This window comes from Pyrus communis, chromosome 4, assembly GCF_041283825.1.
Source record: "Pyrus communis isolate YQ-2024b chromosome 4, ASM4128382v1, whole genome shotgun sequence".
In the NCBI taxonomy this organism is placed as follows: domain Eukaryota; kingdom Viridiplantae; phylum Streptophyta; class Magnoliopsida; order Rosales; family Rosaceae; genus Pyrus; species Pyrus communis.
In genome coordinates this window covers 24,193,073-24,210,788 of record NC_142568.1, presented here as the reverse complement: position 1 = coordinate 24,210,788, position 17,716 = coordinate 24,193,073, and the positions used below count along the sequence as shown (strand labels likewise).

At 35.3% G+C, this 17,716-nt stretch overlaps 2 protein-coding genes across 4 annotated transcripts; one reads left to right on the top strand and one right to left on the bottom strand.

The window, feature by feature from the left end:
• The first annotated feature begins 5,224 nt into the window (after positions 1 to 5,224).
• LOC137721708 (protein LUTEIN DEFICIENT 5, chloroplastic) lies at positions 5,225 to 10,411 on the top strand. The gene is made up of 16 exons (XM_068460735.2): positions 5,225 to 5,519; positions 5,608 to 5,770; positions 6,123 to 6,339; positions 6,434 to 6,505; positions 6,614 to 6,724; positions 7,355 to 7,546; positions 7,671 to 7,832; positions 7,986 to 8,081; positions 8,156 to 8,257; positions 8,403 to 8,435; positions 8,556 to 8,636; positions 8,740 to 8,822; positions 9,053 to 9,184; positions 9,643 to 9,703; positions 9,800 to 9,865; positions 10,020 to 10,411. Exons 1-16 carry the CDS (start codon positions 5,420 to 5,422, stop codon positions 10,206 to 10,208), a joined length of 1,860 nt encoding a protein of 619 aa, XP_068316836.1. The 5' UTR covers positions 5,225 to 5,419; the 3' UTR covers positions 10,209 to 10,411.
• LOC137721707 (sterol 3-beta-glucosyltransferase UGT80A2) lies at positions 10,330 to 16,152 on the bottom strand. 3 transcript variants are annotated; one of them, XM_088693158.1, is made up of 15 exons: positions 15,888 to 16,152; positions 15,622 to 15,794; positions 15,269 to 15,520; positions 14,668 to 14,779; positions 14,178 to 14,348; positions 13,711 to 13,774; positions 13,393 to 13,450; positions 13,106 to 13,283; positions 12,608 to 12,738; positions 12,172 to 12,274; positions 11,974 to 12,050; positions 11,680 to 11,727; positions 11,442 to 11,591; positions 11,125 to 11,309; positions 10,330 to 10,798 (listed from the first exon to the last, which is right to left on the bottom strand). In XM_088693158.1, the coding sequence occupies exons 1-15, from the start codon at positions 16,006 to 16,008 to the stop codon at positions 10,711 to 10,713; spliced, it is 1,911 nt and encodes a 636-aa protein (XP_088549284.1). In that variant the 5' UTR covers positions 16,009 to 16,152; the 3' UTR covers positions 10,330 to 10,710. The 3 variants fall into 3 exon arrangements, with proteins under 3 accessions (XP_088549284.1, XP_088549283.1, XP_068316834.2); XM_088693157.1 differs by having other exon boundaries at positions 10,436 to 10,798; positions 15,622 to 16,131; XM_068460733.2 differs by lacking the exon at positions 10,330 to 10,798 and having other exon boundaries at positions 10,935 to 11,309; positions 15,622 to 16,130.
• Positions 16,153 to 17,716: the final 1,564 nt, after the last annotated feature.

Sequence of the window (17,716 nt, the reverse complement as noted above, 5' to 3'; positions counted from 1 at the left end):
AATAATCATGTGGTCTTACTATAGCTAGATATTCCATTAATTTGTTAAATGCACATATTCTTATTTCTTCTTATATTAACAATTTTCCGTAAGGATTTTAATTTTATTGCCATACGTACTAGCTGTTAAAAATGGATTTGTCAATATATTTATGCAATTATGGAAGCTTTTTAAATATATATACATTCTATGTTTTATTCTAATTGTCTACCTTATTTATTTTTTTCTTTTTTCTTTTTTTTTTTTGAGAAAAGATTTATTATTTTCTTTAGCATATTGTATATTTTTTATGTAATCACATTACTTTTTCACTTAGTTCTTTGTGATAGCCTTTTTTTATTATTATTATTTTTTAATTTATAATCGTTCATTTTATTTTGAACTTTTGTTGTCACACTTTTATTTTCTACGTAAATTTTGATTGACATTTTTTGCATTTTTTTTCCCTTCAGGATCTCTATATATACTTTATTAGCTATGTCAACCAATCAGAGCAACTCCTGCAACAACATCCTTGAAGTCACTTCAAAACCTACAACCAAAAAAGGGGTAATGCGGGAATTCTAGCTTCAATATAAATGGATTTGTAATATGCATGCTTGCCTCCCATTATATATACAAATCTTAAGAATGTAACGATTAATTTTTATTTTAATGTAATAAAAATTAATTATAACTCATTAAATACAAAAGCAAGAGCATACATGGCAACGTCAAGCATCAGTTTGAGTGTTGTTCAATCAGATCGTATTATAATTTTGAAATTATGTTAGAGTAGTTGTTCATTATAAATTTTCATTAATTATGAAATAATGTTAGAGTAGTTGTTCAATGAGATCGCATTATAATTTTGCTTATTTATTTTTTAAAATGTTTACTTTTAATCATTTTTCAGCAAGAGCATACGGATGGTACTAAAGTAGACGCATATAGCTAGTTAATTACTGTATAAAAATAAGCTGATCAATTGTAATACTAATTAAACAAGTTGATCAAATTTTCTTATAATTAAATGCCTGCAGCAGGAGCAAGTAGAAACTGCTGACCAGCATGTAATGGATGTAATTGTGGCTGATCCTGATTTTAAAGAACAAGTGACAGTTGCAGTTGATGAGAAAGTTCATGTTGTGGGAAATGAGCAAGTTGTTCTGAACAATGAACAAGTGGACGATCTAGCTGAGCAAATAGAGATAATGAATGAAGATGAACAGGCAAATGAGAAACCAATTATTTCTGAGAACCAAGAGAATTTAATCGGCAGTGGTGGATTCGATGATGATGAGCAGGATTCTGCAGCAATGCTGCTTCAGCCTCATGATCAACAGTAATATTTATACATATCGTTGTACTATAGATTAATTTGTTCTCTAATTTTGGGTCTAATCATAGATTTAAATTGACATCTTACGATACACAAATAGGCCGGTGGTGGAAGAGCCCCAACCCCAAGAGGCATTTGAGATAGGTGTTGGCGCTGGCAGCAGTCCGGTTACTCCAGGGTACTACGGGATCCCTTCACTCTCCACTGATTCTGCATTAGCAGGGCCATGGTCAACCTTCTCTTCAACTGCGGTATTATCCCTCTCGTGTACTAATATTATATAGTTATTTCTATAAATAAATTCAAAGGAATTTTAGAATGATATATTTTTGAAATGCTATCTTCACTCTTCTCAACACAAGTTTTCCCTAATATTTTTGTAAATTTGATGTGCATGATATATTTTGAAATGCCAATACACAGCAACTTCCATATGCATATATGTTATTCCTTTTACTTGATGAGAAATTACCATTTATTATTATTGTTTAGGTGGATTATGCACCTGCAGCCAAAGCGTCCATGAAGTACACACTCAACTCTGAGCAAATTCTCATGGGCCATATCCCTGGAAATAATCAGCAGTCAAGTGTTCCTCTGCCAAGCGGCATCCAGCAGTCTTTTCACCAACACTTTCAACAAATGCCTATGTATGTGTGTGTGTGTAAGCTAATTACCTCAGTATTTTATATTATATTTTTTTTGGACAATATGTATTATATAATTAATATTGACAACCATTTTTGTTGCCATATTAGCTATCAGTTATTCACCAATCACTATACTATGAATACTACCAATTCAATATAATATATAATTGTGATAATTGGTTCCCAATGAATCACATTAACCCTAGCTGCGTTTCTTACTTCTTTATTTAGTTTTCATCAAAACATGGCATCTGAAGACAGCCGAAGCAATCGTATGTTTTTTCCCATTGATGATCAAGTTCCACTGAGGAGCTTCGAAACTGGCGGTGCAAGTGGTTACACAAATGCCACCAACAACATCCCAGTGGTGAGGAATTAATTGATATTATTTTTATTTGTGAAATTCGATGATAAACATGGTCTTCATATCTTACATAAATTAATTTCATATTTTCTATTATGTTGGTTCTTGTCGATATATGCAGGCACAGTTGGATAATGGAAATGGTGGATCCCCCTACATGAGGACGCAGACAATTGCTCCCTTGAGTCCCCAGCAACCCATGCAGCTGCATCAGCCTGTAACTCTTTTTGGGTATAATTAATTAATTAATCACGTATCATAAGTGTCTATGAGTTTAATTCTTATAATATATAACTCTGTGTGTGTTTGTATATATTATACATATTTGAATTGAATCTTCTAGTTATTGTCTTATAGTTAAATAATTTTCTCCTATTGATTTTCAAATTTTAATTATTGTTTATAGTTAATTCCCGATTAATCAACCTAGCTGTTGGTATTATTATTTTTTTTTATATTTTTTATGCTGAGTTATTTGGTAATTGGTAGTCTTTTCTTCTTCTTAAAGAGAGTGAGCGAAATGTTAGCTCATATTAGTTATATATAAGAAAACGGAATGTTATACATAATATTAATCCCTATATTTATATTGGAAAATAGAGAATATGTGAATTGATACATTGGACCTTCTTTTTTAAATTAAAAAAAGTTGAAAAATATTACCTTTGTATCGAGTCATATTTCAATTAAAATATCAAAATATTAGCTTTCCAAATATAGATTAAATGGAAATTAGTATTCACTAACTCAGTATTGTACTTGCTTTGGAAAAAAAAGAGTAATGTAGTTGCATCATATATATAGGTCCCCAGAAATCCAATTTCATGGGCTGATGGCAAATCAATCTGCTGCTGCATCCAATGGCAGCTTTCCATCGGCCGGATACCAGAACATCGCCATTCAAGTAAGCATTATTCTTCCTAAACTTTATACTTTCTGTATAATTTTGTTTCCTTTGACACTGACAATCACGGAAACATATATATCACAGTTATGAAGTAGATGTGCTTGTTCTTGATTACGTTTAATTGGTCCTCACAGGAACGTGCTTTAAGTACCTTACATACCAGTAACACTTAAAAAACCCTAGAAAAATATTCAAAATATCATCACATTCACCTATAGATAGTAGCTCTGCCTCCTCCATATAAATACATGCAGCAATATTTAGACCTAGCAGACACACACATTACTTTCCACCACCGTTTTAGATCGATATATCTGGTTCCGAATCCTTTTTCAGCAAGGGATGCCTTCGAGCTTTACGAACGTGAATGCGTACGACCAGCTGGCGGGAGAGTTTCAGAGGCCTGCTGCAATGGTACGTACTACTCTAATTAATCTAATTTAGTGATTTTTCGTTTTGTCTCATTTTATCAGTGATATGATATATATTCTCCATTACATATACGTAGATTCCAACGAACAACTGGCAAGGGAGCATGAATTTTCCAGTTCCAAACTATAGCAACAGTGCTCCAGCTCCTCCCCCTAGGTAATTAATTATTAATCATCTTTTATTATCAAATTCATTGGTTAAATTAATTTCATATGCATGCTATTTTCACTGTCATGTGTACTTTCTATATTCAGCAGTAATCTTCTCCAATTAATTATGTATAATTTCCTGCAGGGCGATCAAGAACTCCCTGTATGATCCGAAGTACGAAGCCATGGGGTTACCCATTGATCCGCATCTGCGAATGTTTCTTGCTCAGCAGAGGCGTGAAAATGGTGGGTATTCTCATTAAGTTCTACAGTAATCAGGGTTTATACGTACCAATTAATTAAGTTCAAAAATAGCTAATAACAAATATATTAATATTTTAAGCTTTATTTTTTTGTGGTTGCAGGGGGAGAATGATAAGCCATAAGAGCAATGCGGGACAAAACAATAAGAGTTTAATTGCTATATTTTTGCTGGAGCCGCAGTTGCAGAAAAGTTGTCGTCTGATTTTTATTTAGTAGTAATAAAATGAAGAACCCCGGAAAGGGATGTGAGACCCAATATCATATACATTGGTGTTCTGGAAACTATATTTGCATTGCATGGTTTTTATTGGTATTTTCGGATAACTAATTGTTCGGTTATTTTCTTTATAGACATATTAAGTTGAGTTTTGGTTAATTAATTATTTTGTTTATTGGTGTGAATATTTGATTGCATGTTTAATTTGCATAACAAATTGTCATCTCGCATCTATAATTCAGAACGTACGTATGCATGGTGATTTTTTTTTTGCAATGTTAAATGCATTACGTAGTTGATGATCAACAAGTGAGTTATACTTTTCTGTGTACAATGTTGAATAATAGTGTTCTTAGTAATAATAAGTGTTTTTAGCCCCTTTTTGGGACTGGTGATAGTCTCTTTATAATCATTAGGGACATATCATTAGGTAGTGGCCTTTCTGGTTGTGAAGATAAACACATTTTTTTTGCACATTTCTGCATAATTTCGCCGGTTAGTCCGTTTGATTTATTCGATTTAATATTTATAAAAAAAAAGAAGTGAGTGAGAATTTCAATATAATATGTAAATATCACTTCTTTTTTTCATATACAGAGTGAGAAGTTAGTTTCCACAATTTCAATTATAATATTCAAACAGTAAATATTTGTTAATTTAAGTGGATAGACAAATAAGTCCCGATGAGTGTATATAAACATTATCCTTCTAAATTTTACTCTACAAAATATTTTTTTAAAAAAATTCGAATGCGGAGTAAGGAACACATCCATTCTAGCCATTTTAGCCACCGTGGCCTTTGCAATAAATTATTTAATTTTGGTTTGTTTCAAAACAAAACAACAGATTAGTGCCTTAATGACAAGAATATTTTGACTTTTGAGATAGGACAAAGAAACCGAATTATGGGTGGTTGAGAAGATACCGAATCCCGACGCAATTGGATTTTAATGGGCGGGTATCTAACCGCGAACCCAACCAAAAGATACTCTCTTGCCAACTTCTTGTTGCGCTTGAAAACGGCCATATTTGGCCTCTGGATTATCATCTTCTTCTTCCTCCTCCCTTCCTCTCTTCCTTAACCCCCAATCCGGACGGCTGAAGGGACACCGCCAATGGCCGCTGCCGCCACGATTCCTCTGCTGCAGTTCGTCCCCGCCAAAACCTTCCAGGCCAAGCTCCACTCCAACGGACTCCGACCCACCAAACAGAGAGGTCCATTTCTCCTGAAAGTTCCGATCTTTGAGCTTATTTTTGCTTAATTCGTACCTTTTTTGGCTGATAAGTTTGGTGGGTTTTGCAGGAAGGTTTGGGTTGTCCACGATTACATGCTCCACTTCTAATGGCAGAGAGCCTGATTCTATCGACATCGGTGTGAAGACCGAGGAGCGGTTGCTGGAAGAGAAGCGGCGCGCCGAGCCTTCTGCTCGGATTGCCTCAGGAGAATTCACAGTGGAGAAATCTGGGTAAATGATTAGTAGTGATTGAAATTCTGCGTATAGTTTTGATCTGTTGTGGAAGTTTCAGCTGCTTACGATCAAATTTGCTTAGTAGTTTGTTTAATGAATTTTGATTATACTAAATTATAGCAAAAGCAAGATGTATACGTTCAATTTTACTTAGATGTTATGTATTTGGTGGTGAATAGTCGAAAACTTTTTTTGGTGTTCTTAGTTGTCTGAAGAAAGTCTATTACTTTCTTTTGTTGGATTTGTGGAAGTAGATTATTATCTGGGGAACCTTTACTTTTATATTATTATACATCCACATTTGTGTTTATGCATTCGTAACTCTGAGTCTCTTGAATGTTGTAATTAGTTTTCCATCTCAATTGAAGAGCGGTTTGTCGAAGGTTGGTGTTCCTACGGGGATACTAGATTTCTTGTTCAGCTGGGCTGATGCACCTGAAGACTATCCAAAAATTCCAGAGGCAAAAGAAGCGATCAGTGCCATTCGAAGTGAGGCCTTTTTCATCCCACTATATGAGCTTTACCTCACATATGGTGGAATTTACAGGCTGACGTTTGGACCAAAGGTTTTTATTTCTAATTTAGACCTCAAACTTAATGCATTGTTCCGATTAAAAAAGTTGCTATTCTCAGTGGATTACTTGTTGATTCTTGCTGCAGTCCTTTTTGATAGTTTCTGATCCGGCGATTGCCAAACATATATTAAGGGAGAATTCAAAGGCTTATTCAAAGGTTAATCAATTTGTTAATTTCTTTTCCTGTCCTTTCTCTCCCTCTCTCTCTCTCTCTCTCTCTCTCTCTCTCTCTCTCTCTCTCAATTAATAGATACTTTGTGCACAGGGAATCTTGGCTGAAATTCTAGAATTTGTCATGGGGACTGGTCTCATTCCAGCAGACGGTGAAATATGGCGCAGACGGCGACGTGCTATAGTTCCTGCATTGCATCAGAAGGTAGTTCGTTCTTATCCGTTCTATTTCAGTTGCACCTTTTCAATCTTGTGGAAAATTGTCTCTGTTTTCATAAATTCAATGTTTCCAATAGCAAAACCATCGGGCAAGGCATCCCCAGGACAAAACCTCTTTTAAAATTGCATATCTATATTTGTAGTACAGGGGAAAAGTTGGATATTAAACATGACCAAGATCTCTGATATGGAAACCGGAATTAGAATGATTCCGAGAAATTCAATTGTTACTTGCATGAGAAGGTGTTGTGCACCTTGAAATTCTGATGCCAGGCATTCAGTTTTTCTCTAGAATGGTAACTCCTCCAAATTGTTCCTTGCAGTTTCTAAGATTAAAATATTGTATACGGTAACCAATCTTCAAAAGTTTGAAGAGCGTACTGATTTTGTTCATATATTAAAAATAATGCTCTTTCTTTATAACAAACACACATGATTATTAAGAAAACTGCACATAAGAATCTTATGAGCTTGTTCATTTTCTCATGCAATTTGAAGCTACCTCACTGTAAGTGTAAATGTAAACCTTGACACGTGACATAGGAACTATTTGTAACTTTCGTTTAATTGATCAATTCTTATTGTTGATATCTATTTTCTTATTTTGTAACTGTAGTATGTAACAGCTATGATTAATCTCTTCGGAGAAGCTACAGACAGGCTTTGCCAAAAGCTAGATGCTGCTGCATCTGATGGGGAAGATGTAGAGATGGAGTCACTTTTCTCCCGTTTGACACTGGATATCATTGGCAAGGCACTTTTTAATTATGATTTTGATTCATTAACAAATGACACTGGGATCGTCGAGGTACTCCTTTCCATTCCTTTTGTCTTAGTTCCAGTTATACGAGGTTCTTTCCTGTTTCGCATCCACTTATCTTCAATGATTCTCATGATCATTTATTGGTGTCAATCTATTTTGGCTAGAGCAGGCTGTTTACACTGTCCTGAGAGAATCAGAAGATCGTAGTATTTCACCAATACCAGTATGGGAGATCCCAATATGGAAAGACATTTCACCACGACAAAGAAAAGTCTCAACAGCCCTCAAATTAATTAATACTACACTGGATGATTTGATAGCAATTTGCAAGGTAAAGCCATCTCAATTGTTTGGCAAAACATGTTTCTGATCACACTCACACGTATGTATTTTCCTTCAAGATCATACATGGCTGGGCAAGGCTGCTAATCTGGTGCATTATTGCTTTATTTTTCATTTTTCATCTGTCATCTGTCGTCTGCAGAGAATGGTAGACGAAGAAGAGCTACAGTTTCATGAGGAGTACATGAATGAACAAGATCCTAGTATTCTCCATTTCCTTTTGGCATCTGGCGATGATGTATGTAACCACAAACTATCAGACATGCTCGTCACTAGCTCATATGGTTGAACATTTTGCTCCACTGTTTGTAGGTTTCTAGCAAGCAACTCCGTGATGACTTGATGACAATGCTAATAGCTGGACATGAAACATCAGCTGCAGTCTTAACATGGACGTTTTATCTTCTTTCCAAGGTAGCAAATTTGACGCTTGGTAATGGAACTAATTTCTCAATTTTATATTCTTTAGAACATCGTAATACGGATTTTTTTACTTGAAGTGCATAAATACAACAACTTGTAAATCTCGGGTGCTTGCTAAATTTTTTACTGCCTGCAGGAACCTAGGGTCATGGCCAAGCTCCAAGAGGAGGTATGTTAATGTCTTAATATTAATGCATCCATATTTTTACAAGAAGAATCGATAGGAGTCATAAATACTTTAGCCTATATCATACTGTTTCTTTTTAATTATAACACTTCATGTTCTTAGGTTGATTCCGTTCTGGGCGACAGATTTCCAACCATTGAAGACATGAAAAAACTCAAGTATGCAACTCGAGTGATTAACGAAGTAAGCAGATCATCTTTTCTCAGAATGACTAGAAGGCTAACCTTCTAATTAATTTTCAATACGATTGATTGTTTTTGGTTTGACCTTCCTTCTTCCTATGTAGTCCTTAAGGCTTTACCCACAACCACCAGTGCTAATTCGTCGTTCTCTTGAGGATGACAAGCTTGGAGACTTCCCTATTAAAAGGTCATACCCGGGATCTGTTGATAGATTCTTTCTTAAACGAGCATATTATTTTTCAAAAGAAAATTTTCTTCCTTGATAGTGTGAAATTATCGTACCTAGCATTCACGGTTTTTTTTTGGGTTTCATGTATGGATTATTTGATACTATTGGAGAAGCTTGCTTTTAGAACAACACATACATTGAATATTACTATGCAAAAACTAATTCCTTAATTATATTTTCATTTACAGGAATGAGGATATATTCATTTGTACTTGGAATCTGCATCGCAGTCCAAAACAATGGGATGATGCAGATAAGTTTTATCCGGAAAGATGGCCATTAGATGGACCCAATCCAAATGAGACGAACCAAAATTTTCGGTAATTTTTCTCTCTGCCTGTTGCATGAATCGGATTCATGTCACAAGATACTGTCTGGTATCATTAAACCTTTAAATGTGAAACATACAACAACCACCACCACCAAGCCTTAGTGGGGTCGGTTGTATGACTGGAATGCCATTGCTCTCGGTTTTAAATGTGACATAAAATTATAAAATGGGCTACTACTGCAAATGTTAAGTTTCTTAAGTTACGTCTGAAGTTATTCTGTTTTGGAGCTAACGGAGGACTTGGCATAACACCCGACCACAGTGGCGTTCTAGGATTCATACAACTGACCCCACTTAGTGGGATAAGACTTTGTTGTTATTATTACTTGAAGTTATTCTGTGCTATCTTCGTTGAGATGGGATTGAGGATTAGATTTTCTCTTGAGGTTTCATGTAAAGTATCTATGTCTTTTTACAGATGAATGACTCTGGTAGTTATTGTTTCAGTTACTTGCCCTTTGGTGGAGGACCACGGAAATGCGTAGGTGACATGTTTGCCACATTCGAGGTAATGTAAATATTTGAACTTGGTGAATGAGAAACACTTACTTTTGCATGCTTCTCACGATGACCGTTTACAAACTTTCACGTTGCTGATTGCCAGACTGTTGTAGCTCTTTCGATGCTTGTTCAACGATTTAACTTCCAAATGGCACTAGGCGCTCCCGAGGCAAGTATCCCTGTGTTGTTTCGTGCGTGTATTATTTATAGCCTAACCGGAGCTTTTCGAAGCGTGATTCTTAAACACGGTAGTTGTTGGTGGTGTTGTGAAGAACCACAAGGAGTTTTTTATGATTCTATCTAACGAATGGTTCTCCGAGCAGGTCAAGATGACAACGGGAGCCACCATTCACACGACGGAAGGGTTGAGGATGACAGTCACTAGGAGGATAAAACCTCCGATAGTTCCCACATTGGAGACGCCTTCATTTGTAGTGGACACGCCCGGCGGTGTCCCAAAAGGGGATTCTTTAGTTGGTCAGGAAGGTGAGGTTTCTTCTGCTCATCCTTGATTAGTTTACGTTCTGATGTGTTTGATGTGCTTCGGTTAAATCTTACGTTCGACGATGTGAGGTCTGTAGATAATGCTATAAATTGAGAGGGCGGTCGTGCCACAGAAAAGGGTTGCGAAACTTAGAAAGAAAATGTGTTTTTATAGTGCATTTTAAGCATATTCAACTCATCAATATAGTTCTTAATCAGCATTGTTGGTAAAGTCCCGCAACGAGTCATCGCGCTCTGTAAATCTGGCAATCTACTTTGTTTCTCATATGAATGAGGATCATTTGCTCGGAATTCTCGACGAACTGAAGGACTTACTCCAGTAGTTAGCTAACTTGACGAAACATACTGATGAACGTATCAAATGTCACCTGATCCTAGTCTATCTGAAGCTACTACATTTTAGCAGATGCTAAGTTAAATTTCAAGCGAGAGCCAATAGCCAGAACCTGCCTAGTAGCAACTGAACCCACCCGAGGAACTCGAACACACAAATTTTATGCGAGAAAGCAATCAGAACTCAGCCAAAAACCAACCCACAACCTGAAGAAGCAATCCAATGCAGAGAGAGCAAGCAGCAGCCAAGCCGACAAGGAAAATCCTATCAACCAGGAAACTAGGAACCCTAAATCGTCCAGTAAATTTAAGTAACAAATAAACATAAAAATGAAAGTATATCCTAATTTATCCAGGAATATCAAACCAAACTCTACGAAGGAGTTCCGACAACACGAGGATGAATGTGTGAACTATTTATATCAAATATAAGATTGATTTGTCATCAGTTAATCTCAAAACAGAACAAGTACATTGATTTGTTATTACGAACAAGTATTCTACTATTGCAAGCGAAAAGATACTAACATGCTTTCGATGGAGAAGGTGAGGCAATGGAGGTGGTGTAACGTTAAAGAAACCTACACTTACCATGTGTGGGAATAGCCAAAACATCTCCTGATAGATAATAACCCTTTTCTAGCTGGCAATGACTGATCGGGTTTGCCATCATTGAATTTATTGCAAGGAAAGTGCCTATGAAAGGCCTTCACTGCTCCAGTGACCCCGTCTTCGTTATCCATGGCCTTCGCAATTTCTACGGCACACTCTTTAACCTTTCAATGGAGAAGTTATGTACTTGTTACACTACTGCGTGTGCGGGTGTGAGAATTTTACATGAAAAAATGACAATTCAAAGCATCGACATTTGTGAATCACTTGAGGTTAGAAAAGAAAACGGTAAATACCTTTGGATCTAACATAAAGCGTATGGCATCAACCAACTTGTCAAGCGAGAATTCCTCAACCGGGATGGGTGCAGGACCTACACCTCTGGCATGCACCCTCTCACCCCAAAATGGCTGGTCCCCGAAGAATGGTATAATTGTAGTCGGACACTAAAAAGAACACAAGAGTATCACCCATATATAAGCCACTAAATCATTCACAAACATAAGATTCCCCAAGAATAGTATTATCAGTTACCGCAGCTTTCAGACCAGCAGCAGTTGTTCCAGCACCACCATGATGTACCTAAAATTTCCATATCCAATTGAAACCAAGTTCATTTGGAAAGCAAACAAAGTACACGCAAACGCTAAACCAAGGGGGAAAACCAACGACAAAAAAAGTGTGTCCAGCTTATGCATGACAAATGACAACAGACTGCAAAGGAGATACCATTTCAGCACAACTGTGAGAGAAGAGAATGACGTTGTGCACACCGCGCAGTGAAATCTCAAACAATCAAAATGAGTCTAAAAGCAAATTAGAATTTACCACAGCAGAGCATCGTTTGAATAGCCAATCATGGGGGCAATTGTCCACCAAGTACACAGAATCACTTGGTTCTACCGCTGGAAAGACAAATATATAATGGTTTTCAGATGTAAAGAAGCAACAATGTGCTTGTGAAAACCATAGATATAATATTATATGTATATATTTATCTTGTTTTATTAAAGAATCAAGACTTACAATTACCAAGGCCACCCCAGCCTCTGTTGATAATGCCTCTCTGTCCAGTTATTTCCAGAGCTTGAAGAATAATATCGGTCATTTTCTCCGGTTCTTGAAGAGGCTGTTACAATACAGCAACAAAGGGAAAACATTAGCATGTAGCAAGACAATTTAATAAATGTTCAATCAACTGACCTTAACTATACAATTCACGGGTATCCTCTGCATTAGAAATGTCTCATTAATATCAGATATGGAACAACTAAGCAAAGTGGACAATTTGTCATGAATAGAACCCCCACAGCCTCTTGGTTGGGGGGGACCAACATGATGGCGATCACTCGGTGGTGATGTGTGGTTTTGGCTATTACGGTTTCATTGGAATTAAACAAGTAGTTTTTTAGTGTATGGAGGAAACAAAATGAATAGAAAAAGCTTCAAAGAAAAAACTCACCAGGCTACCAAATCCAATATAGACAGGCTCGTCACCAGCTTCAAGCCACTTCACAAGTGGCTCTGGGGGTTCATAATTTGAAGCAAGGTCAAGAAAACAAAACCCAACAACATCAATCTTTGGTCCCCAATCTGCCAGACAAGTGAAAACCAAAGCATATTAGCAAATAATCAGCATACTGTGTTCTCATTTGGTCAAGCTAGTATATTTCTACGCTATCAAATCAAATTCCAGGAGGCTTGTGTAATAATATTAGCACACTATTTCTGGAACAAGAGGCCCATGTATCATGACAAAGCTTATCTAGTTCGCAACCACTATGAGTATTTTGAAATGACCATGTATCTCTATCATATCTTCAGCAAGAAATTCTAACCAATTAATTTTCCATTATGACATTCAATATCAGTTCATTTAACATCGAAGAATCTGTGACTTCATATCAAGTCAATACATGCAAAGTTTTCATCTGAAAGAAAAAGATTTAAAATATACGACCTTTAGGTTTGGGAACAAGATGAGGACTCCATATATACCCATAGGGCACGTCAGGAGGAGAACTATAGTTTCCACTTAAATATGTGATGGGTCTCAGCTTCAGCATTCTCTTCCTAAACTCATTTATCATGTCTTGAATTCCTAGCCAAATTAATGCATCGACTATTTGATACGATAGCTGGAAAGAAAAAAAAAATCTGTTTAATTACATAATATAGGCCTGGCAAACAAAAGCATCAATATAATCACAATCAGTAAGGTAGAAAAGGATATCATATGAGACTCACTCTATATCCAATTGGTTGCTTGACACGAGATAAAGGATGGGGGAATTCACTTGTCGGCCTGATAAAAGGTAAATAATTATCAAGTGATTGATCAAACAACAAAGAATATTTCATGATTTGCTGCTTTTCTCTCTTTTATCAGTACGTTTAAAGTACATATATATGCAATGAATAGTCCATATACCGAATAATCAACTGTGTGTGGTTGAGAATTATGTCACACCAAAATGGACAATGGACGATGAAATTGATATGCAACAAGATAATCATTGAGCAGAATATATCAGCATTTGATTTAACCCAGGAGACAACACTTACGTCCACGGCATTGTGAAAAATATATGAAGCGGTACTTTTAGTGCCTCAGCGACATGAAAGTGCCCTGGACAAGTGTTTTGCCAAGTTAGGAGTCTACTAAATGATTTCAAACAACATAAATATTCATTCTTCCTTGGATATAAAGTTAACCATGCAGATAATATATAAAGATCTTCTCGTAATTGTTATCTCCAAAGAACATAGGCATGGGAGTTTTGGAGCATTTCAAGTGGTTGAGGCTATGATCCCATGCATCCATCACCATTGTCAGTGGTAGATGCCTTAAACACATCAATATGTGATGAAAGATTCTTCAATTATTTCAACGATAATAAAAACCACAAACATACAAACACCTTGTGCTCTTAGAACTTAAAGCCAAATATTGTGCCGCAAATTCAACTTTTTGAAGAATTCCATTGATACTTGAAAACCCAAAAAAATACAATAAGATGATGAAATCTAACCGTAGGCCGGTGGGTTGGCAATTATTGCGTCTGCTTTAAATGGAACTTTGGAATCGGGATCAGGTTCCTTGCATGCAGGAAGTAAAGAAAAAATTATTTCCTTTAACTGATGTCGCTGAATTGATATTTCAGAAGGTCCTGATGGCAAGAAACCTTTGTTCTTGACCATATCTGTAAAGAAACAAATGCATTGCATCAATACAAAACCCGTAATAAGACGGGCATGTTACATTTGTGTTTTTTTTTTTTTTTTTCTTTTTGTTAAGGAACATACAAACAAATGATCCTGAACTTATGTGTTTATATTTCCAAGATTATTTCGTGATGATCCAAACAAGGAGAACAAGGTACATGAAAATTACACCCTCAATGTCTAAATAAGTTTGCAAAATAAGAATTTTAGCAATTACCAAATGATTAAATAACCAGACCAAAAACTCATCATTAAAGTATGCAAGGTACCGAAAAAGAAAACAAATTCTGCACTTACAACCAGCAAGAACTTTTGGATCTCCACCTAAAGGATAGAACTCCAACCCAGCGGTAAGGACAAAATCTTTGAAATTTGCATGAGTTGCTAGCCTAACCCTATGGCCATATTCCTGCAAGCAAACACATCCATCAATTCACATAAAGTAAGGGATAAGCTTCCCAAGAAGAGCTATATTTTCTTTTCACTCATCGCCTCTGAAATTTCCATAATGAAAAGTCAAATTTTCAAAGTACTCAACTAAAAATTATATCTATTTATGCTTATATGAACACAACGCGCATAAGAAAGTAAATGAACGTGAGCAAATCGAAAGCGTTGCACTGAATCCAGAAATCAATGTCATGGAACACTTCTCACAATAACGAACAGGTACAAACCAAGAAATAAATCGAAAAACGACTGAAATTTCACTGAAACAACATCAATTGTCATCATAAAATTAATCACCAGCAGAGAACACTAAGAAACCCGAACACGAGCATATATCCAGCAAAAGATCACAAATGATGTCAACATTGCTAAGTAACTAATTACACGTAAAATCATGAAACATTTTACTGATAAGTTCTAAATAGCTAAAAGCAAATCAATGCAAGACCTGCAAACGTTTTCCAATGGCAACAAACGGCTGCACATCTCCTCGCGTGCCGACAATAAGCATTACAATTTGCAACGGAGGAATATCTCGAACTTCAGCTTCTGTTTCGCCGAAAGCTTCTGCACCAGAAGCTGCTTCACTGTGAGCAGCTCCAGTTCCGAAATCCAGATACTGTGGCTTAATATCTCCCGGAACGTCAAATTGCACCGTTCCGTCATCTTTCACTGTTGCCAGCTGCTTTATATATTTCCGCTGCAGAATTTCAAAGAAGTTCCAATTAAATCCTAGAAATTTCAAGTAGTAAATTCTAAAAATATTAAATTTGAAAAACTTAAAAAATTTTAATTCAGTACCTTTTTTCTAAAAGGAGTTCTTTGATCGAAGAGCTTGGCGAGAGTCACAGACAACGCCTGGTTCTGACTCAATCTTGAGCTCGCAGTGAGTTGACTCGAACCGGACGATGTACGGACGGCGGATGATGATTCTCCGGAATTTCTCACTGTTTGCACATCCCTCTCCAACTTCCCTACGAAATCCACATTTTTCCACAAATTCGAAACCAAAATTACGAAAAAGACAATGCTTATGAAGAAGAAGACTAAGAAGGCAACGACGGCACCTGAGGAAGCGGTGGCATATTCGTCATTAGGATTGGGAGGGACTTCGGCTTTGAAATAGACGGACATGTCGCTGGAGCTGCCGGAATGGCTCCGGCGGTCGTCGGCAGAGGACTCCATCATGGATTCGCGGCGAGAGATAGATTCTCTCTCGAGGTTTGGCGATAAATGGGGAAGGTACCGGAATGTTTTTTCTGCCTCGAGTTGTTGGAGCAGTCGGAGATGTCACGTGGAGGGAAAAGAGTTGGAATTGCCTACTTGACACGTATCCTGATGAGAGGGCGCCAAATACAGTATTAAACCCGACTTAACCACCGACCAAACCGGGAAAAATGGCTCGTATTTTGGAAACTTTAACAAAAAGTTTAGTATTATTTATTTTAACGAAAAATTATATTTTTATACTAAAAAATTAATTTTGATACTATTCACTTTACCTTTTATTTTGTCCTTATCGTTAAAAGTTAAAATACAAGGTTTTCAAATCATTTTCATTAGTTTTCTTAAAAGAGAAAGTGACGAAAAGGGAAAAATAATGATAAGGACTTTAATTTTTTAGTGTAAAGATGTGGTTTTTCATTATAGTAAACAGTACTGTGAGTTTTTCGTTAGATTTATTATTATTATTTTTTCTTCAGAATACTTCATTTTAATCTTTAATAAATATGACTTTTGGATTAAAACTCTGAATAAGATCAAAATCTAATTTTAGTCTCTTGATACATTAATAACCTCATTTATTAATTATATTTTGATTTTTAATTATTTCTCTTTTCCTTCCTAATTTTTAATGTATTAATTTTATTTCATAATAATTTTTATTTTCATTTCATTTCATTTATCGTAATATATTTTATTGTAAACATTTAGATAAATTAATTTTTGTTATACAATATATTTCCATGTACTTTGTTTTTTTTATTTAGGTACATTAATACATATCGGTGCATACATTTAGGTACACACATTTCGGTATATACATTTCGATACAAACATTTAGGTATATTAATTCAATATAATACATTTCGGTACACATATTTAGGTACATTAATTTAATATAATACATTTTTGTGCATATATTTTGGTATATATATTTCAGTACTAACATTTAAATACATTAGTTCAATATAATACATTTCGGTACACACATATAGGTACATTAATTGAGTCTTTTAAGTTTGAAGAATGTTAAATAAAATTAATAAATTAAAAACTCTTTTTTGGTAAAAAAAAAAAAATTTAAAATTTGTATATTAATAACTTTAAATATTTAGTGTACTGTATTCAATTGAGATTTTGAGTGATTTTAATTCTTTTAATGAATCTAGGGGTATTCAATTAGGATTTTAAGTGATTCTCTGAAATTCAAAATGTATTCAATTAGAATTTTAAGATAGTTTATTTAAATCCTTAGAAATCCGGGTGTATTCAATTAGGATTTTAAAGAAGTTTATAACATTACATGTGTATTCAATTAGAAATTGATTTTTAAAGAATTTGAGAAAGTTGAGGAATTAAAGAGAATTAGAGAGATTTCGTAGTGTATTTTAAGCATCCATAAATCTCACATCTCCCTAAAAGATTTTGAGAGAATTAGATCAAAATTTTATATGGAATCTATACAAATCAATTAAACTCTATAAAAATCCATTAAAGTCTTTCAAATTCTCAATTGAATACATCGCCCTTAATGTGAGACATTAAATAAAATACTCACCAATTATTTCGAACTAAAAATACATTAAGGGATTATAATCAATATGTAATCTAACACTAGATTTATCTTAAATTTCAAATTTTCTTAAAGGATTAAAGTTAAAAAGTCCTTTTT

Bases quoted from the DNA above. Each gene is read 5' to 3' on its own strand.
- LOC137721708 (XM_068460735.2), top strand. From the start codon at position 5,420: ATGGCCGCTGCCGCCACGATTCCTCTGCTGCAGTTCGTCCCCGCCAAA. The intron at 7,833-7,985 runs GTAAAGCCATCT...TGTCGTCTGCAG, and splicing joins ATTTGATAGCAATTTGCAAG to AGAATGGTAGACGAAGAAGA. The intron at 9,185-9,642 runs GTAATTTTTCTC...TTATTGTTTCAG, and splicing joins GAGACGAACCAAAATTTTCG to TTACTTGCCCTTTGGTGGAG.
- LOC137721707 (XM_088693157.1), bottom strand. From the start codon at position 16,008: ATGATGGAGTCCTCTGCCGACGACCGCCGGAGCCATTCCGGCAGCTCC. The intron at 14,349-14,667 runs GTAAGTGCAGAA...GTTTCTTTACAG, and splicing joins TCCAAAAGTTCTTGCTGGTT to ATATGGTCAAGAACAAAGGT. The intron at 11,310-11,441 runs GTATTTACCGTT...CTCCATTGAAAG, and splicing joins GCTTTATGTTAGATCCAAAG to GTTAAAGAGTGTGCCGTAGA.